The sequence below is a fragment of the Oryzias melastigma genome, linkage group LG4 (genome assembly GCF_002922805.2).
Source record: "Oryzias melastigma strain HK-1 linkage group LG4, ASM292280v2, whole genome shotgun sequence".
NCBI lineage: Eukaryota > Metazoa > Chordata > Actinopteri > Beloniformes > Adrianichthyidae > Oryzias > Oryzias melastigma.
The window spans coordinates 28,083,269-28,087,845 of NC_050515.1; the positions used below are offsets into that span (position 1 = coordinate 28,083,269).

The 4,577-nt window shown below is 46.2% G+C and overlaps 1 protein-coding gene across 2 annotated transcripts in view; it reads left to right on the forward strand.

Moving 5' to 3' along the window:
- The first annotated feature begins 1,279 nt into the window (after positions 1–1,279).
- The window catches only part of arhgap39 (Rho GTPase activating protein 39), an 18,118-nt gene continuing 14,820 nt past the window's right edge, over positions 1,280–4,577 (forward strand). For both annotated transcript variants that reach the window (XR_002917421.2, XM_024258687.2), the window contains exon 1: positions 1,280–1,410. Coding sequence is in view for 1 of the 2 variants with exons in the window: in XM_024258687.2 (XP_024114455.1) it covers positions 1,400–1,410 (11 nt within the window). In the remaining variant the exon portion in view is untranslated. The remainder of the gene's footprint in view (positions 1,411–4,577) is intronic.

Here is a 4,577-nt window from a genome sequence, read left to right on the forward strand (position 1 = left end):
TGCAGAAGCTGCTGTTTGGAGCTCTTTCAACTAACTCTTATTTTGAAAAAATGGGTTTCAGACACATGATTTGAAACAAAAGCATCCGTGGGTTCTTCTATATGAATTATCAGTCTTATATTTACTTTTATCTTCACATTAATGACCCTCTGATGTCCTCCAGTCACATTGACCTCAAAGCTGCAGTGATTAGAACAAAGACATAGTAAAACTAGACTGAATTACTGTTATCCATTAAATTCATTGGAAAACTGCTGCCTGAAGTGGAATGGGTGCACCCCCCCCCCACCACAAAAAAAATATATATACATTATTATTATTATGTATTGGGCAAAAAAGTAAAAGTTTGAAGCCTTGAAGCCCTGTTGGGTTTTCTCCCTTAGCAGCCACAAACAAATACAGTATAATGATATATTAATTATAGTGTATTAATTAATATTATATAATAACAAGCTGATTAAAAACTAATAATAACAACAATATTGATAATAATAATATATATATAAAATAAAACAACACTAGAAATACACACATTTTTAGCTCTGATAACATCAAAATGTCATCTTAAAAAAGTATTAAAGATTTTTAAACATGATTGTACATAAAGATAGATTTATTTTGGTGCAAAATCTTACTTTTGACATTGAGAGTGATCATTTTCTCTCTTCTGCCTTCTGTGGTCTTTTGAAGAACTGCAATGTTTGGTATCCCGGTTTGCATCAACCACAGGTGGGGGACTTGGTAGGAAGAATGTATTCAAAAAGTATTTAATTATGAAATACAAAATATTATTGTAAGAAAAAAACTATGCATTTAGCTGAAATTAGTAAGCGTTTGCCTATGGATGCAGTGATCATTTGTTTCAGGTTTTGCTTTTTGACAGCTGCAGTGTCTGTATAAGTTGGGAAACCATGCTTTATTTCATTTTATACAACCAGTCATTAAATAAGTAAATATACAAATAAATACAATTAAAAAATAAATACATTTTTGAGTCAATTTCTGAAAGGTAACATATTTCACTTTTGGATTTCTACAATTTAACATCGTGAAGGAAAACCTTTTGAACATCCGTCACATACCATTACAGAAAAAGTCAGTGTAAAAATGTTAAAATGTTATCTTCATGTTTTAGGTTATAGTTTTCTGTCTCGGTTCCGTTCTTTGTTTTTAGGATGATTAAGCAAGTTGCTCGGGCCTCGCCTTTAGGCTCGGTTCTTTCGAGTGAGCAGGTGAGGCTGCAGTGCAGCGGCTCTTATTGTGAAGGCGCGCCGGATGCAGTGCGCTCGCGGCCGCGAATTTGTCGCGTGTCTGGCAGAGACTGCGGCGGCAGCGGTTCGGTCCACATGCTGGACGGTTCTAGACAGGTCCGGAGCGGACTATAGAAGCCGCGCGGAACATGGCTGAGAGGTATGTCCAACCGGAACCGGCCGAGCCCACCAGCGGAGAGGCGCGTGCCCTGCACAAGCCCTGTCGCTGCGCTCGCGCCTCAGCTAGCTCCTCTGTCCACTGATATTGTCGCGCGGCCGAAAATTGCCTTGAGGATGCGAGCCATCGTTGTCCTCGAGGCTGCTGCACGTGAGGGTTTGTCGGTTGACTGCGGCCGCGCGTGCGGGGTGATGATGAAGATGATGGTGGTGGAAGTGATGATGATGATGATGATGCTGCACCTGTCGGTCTGCGGGGATGACGGCCTCTGCTCTCACGTCACGCCGTCAGCGGATCGACGCCCGAATGCTTCGTCTTGGTTCGGTGCTGCTGGGTTCGGTCCAGCTGCACCCCCAGCAAAACCGCAGAACCACTTGCCCTGACACCGCACACGAACCGAGCCGCGCGTGCCCGTTTAGAGGAATAGAAGCCTCATACATCCAAACAATGCGATGCGGTTCGGCGCAGAATTGTTCGGTCCTGATGATGAGGATGATGAACGGGGTCTCGAGCTGCATCGCTGAGATGCTGCGTTCAGGGACGATCTGCTGGATCAGAAAAACATACTTCCATCCTTGAAGATGCTTGATCGGTCCAACTCTCCCTAAGTTCTGCTGGTTCTGTCCGTTTCTGTCTGTGTGCCGAACACTCATGGTACGTTCATGTGCTGCAGGAAGTTTGGTTTCTCTACAATGGGCTGAACCAGGTAAATGATCGATCTTTGCTTTGAGGTGTGTTGCTGCAAACCTTGCAGGTAAGACCTCTCCAGGTGAGTCCTGCTTGTCTGTTTGAGAGGTTGGACTTTTGTCATATGGACCGAACCTGAGGAAGTTGTGCTCCCCTCATACTCATGCTGAAACTGTCAGATGAAGCTGTTTAGGAGGCGCTGCAGGAAAGTAATAGGCGTGTTTCAGTGTCCATCTTTCTGCAGTTCCACTGTGGGAACTGAAGGACGTTTCTGAAGCAGATGATGAACGTTCTGAAGATGCCAGACTCCGCCCACAGCAGAGGACACACACATCACAGGCTGGAAGTGCTTTTAATGTGGGGGGAGCTCATGTTTCTTCCTCTTCGTCTTCTGCAATATTTATTGTGATGATGACTTTAATGAGTGTGCTCTTCATCATCATCATCACTCAAGTTTGATGCTCAGCTCAAAAGAAACAGAGACTCAACCCCCCCTGCTTTTCATCCCCATGAAGGTCCAGCATGTTTGGTCCTTGGAGAGGCTGGTTCCTCAGCATGGGGGCTGGGTCATGTGACCTGATGGAAATCAGGACTGCAGCTTTATTCAAATGTGTGGCTCACTAGGTTGCAGAAGCCAAAGTATGGAGTGAACCCTGAAGCTCCGTGCTGATCTCTGGACTCTGGATCAGAACCATGGTTCTGCTCTGAGCTCCATCTGTGGCGTACAGGCTCACAGTCCATTACTCTGACCACAGGGGAGCTCACGCCTCAGTCCTGGTTCAGAACCCGAGGAACAGCAGTTGTGAAGCTCCTTCTGTTGCCATGGTGACATAACACAGCCGGTCCTGCATCCTCACCCGTGTCTGTGCTATCACAGTGACTTAACCTGTGCAGAATACACCTGTGACTGTGACAGGCGGGTTTCCATGGTAACAGGACTGAAGGGGAACACAAAGACGAGTTGGCAGAGTGCAGACATAAAATGTGTCTGATCAAGATTAAAGAAAAAAATCTAAGAAAATAAATGAAAGCCCCTCACCCCCAAGCAAACAGAGGAGAGGTCTGCAGTGATGACAGGATTAAGGGGAGGAGTCACTGCTCAAACTATCAGCTTCATGGAAACGGAAAGTAGAAATATTATCCTCCGCTTTCCTCATATTCAGGATTTGGGATTTTCTGCAGGATTTCTAGAGAAGATCCGGATCAGCCGGAATTATAACAGAGTAAACATGGAGTAACAAATGCATGATGGGTAGTTTCTCAGGATGTTCCTGATGTTTGTGTCCATCCTTCTGTCAGCGACATGACTGAGTACTGAGAACTTAATCCGAGAGCAAGATTTCTAAACCAAATATCTGTTTTTGTTGCTAACACCAGTGTTTCCACTTCCACTAGCATCTTCACACATGTGTAGGAAATAGTAACCGTAGTAACCATGGTAACAGGTAGGGGCTTCATCCTGAGAGGGACTGATGCTAAACTGTGCATCTGTTACGACAGCTGATCCAGAGGATCCGACTTATCAGAAGAGTTTTGCTCCCCCACCCCCCTCCAGTGCAGTTGTAACCGGGATGAGTACACGTGATCGCTATTGACCTGCCCGCAGCTGACAGCAGTCGATCAGAATCCTTCGATTTGATGCTGAAAACGTCATGGATCTGCAGGATGGAGATGAACTGATCTGCTCACAGCAGGCTTCCAGGCCTCCTGGGGCTGGAGATTTAAACTCCGCAAACACCACAAAGTTCCTCCAGCAGCTTCTCTCTCAGCTGAGAAAGTTCTGACTAACATCTGAGTCGATCCAGGAGCAGCAGGTTCCAGTCCACCCCCCCACCCCCCCGGAGGGAGAGTTCGTTCAAACAGAGTTTAGGTCAGTGAGCAGGAAGAGGCTTAGTTAACGAGTTTAACGACTTCCTGTTCATCTCTTTCACCTGCACACACATGCTCACTCATTCAGAAAGACACGCACACGACACAGAGACACACAAACAAACACAAAAGACGTGCACTTACACATGCACAGATGAGGCAGCGTTATCTTGAATGCAGCGGATAGGAGGGAAGGAGGACAAGGGCAGAGGAGATAAAACTGTGAGAGAGGAGAAGTCTCTTCCATCACAGAACTGTCGTGCACACCTTTAAGAAATGCTCACACCTTTTGTCAAGGAATCAGTGTGCACGTATGCTGTGCACGTGCGTGACAGTGGGCGGACCCTGTGATTCATGTCAAACTCTGGATGCGTTCTGGCGCTAACTGCTCTGAAAACAGTATTCGGAGTTGAAGTGCTGCAGCTCTCTGTGTAGCACTGAGGGGAGGGGGGCAGCAATCCACAGGAAAACTCCCACGCCTCGGTCTGGGTGTAGGAGGTATGAGGAGGCTGAGAGCTGGAGCGTACCTGCTCACCTGGATGCAAATTCATACGTCTTCCTGTCGGCGGTGACCTTGAAGTGACTGCGATTTT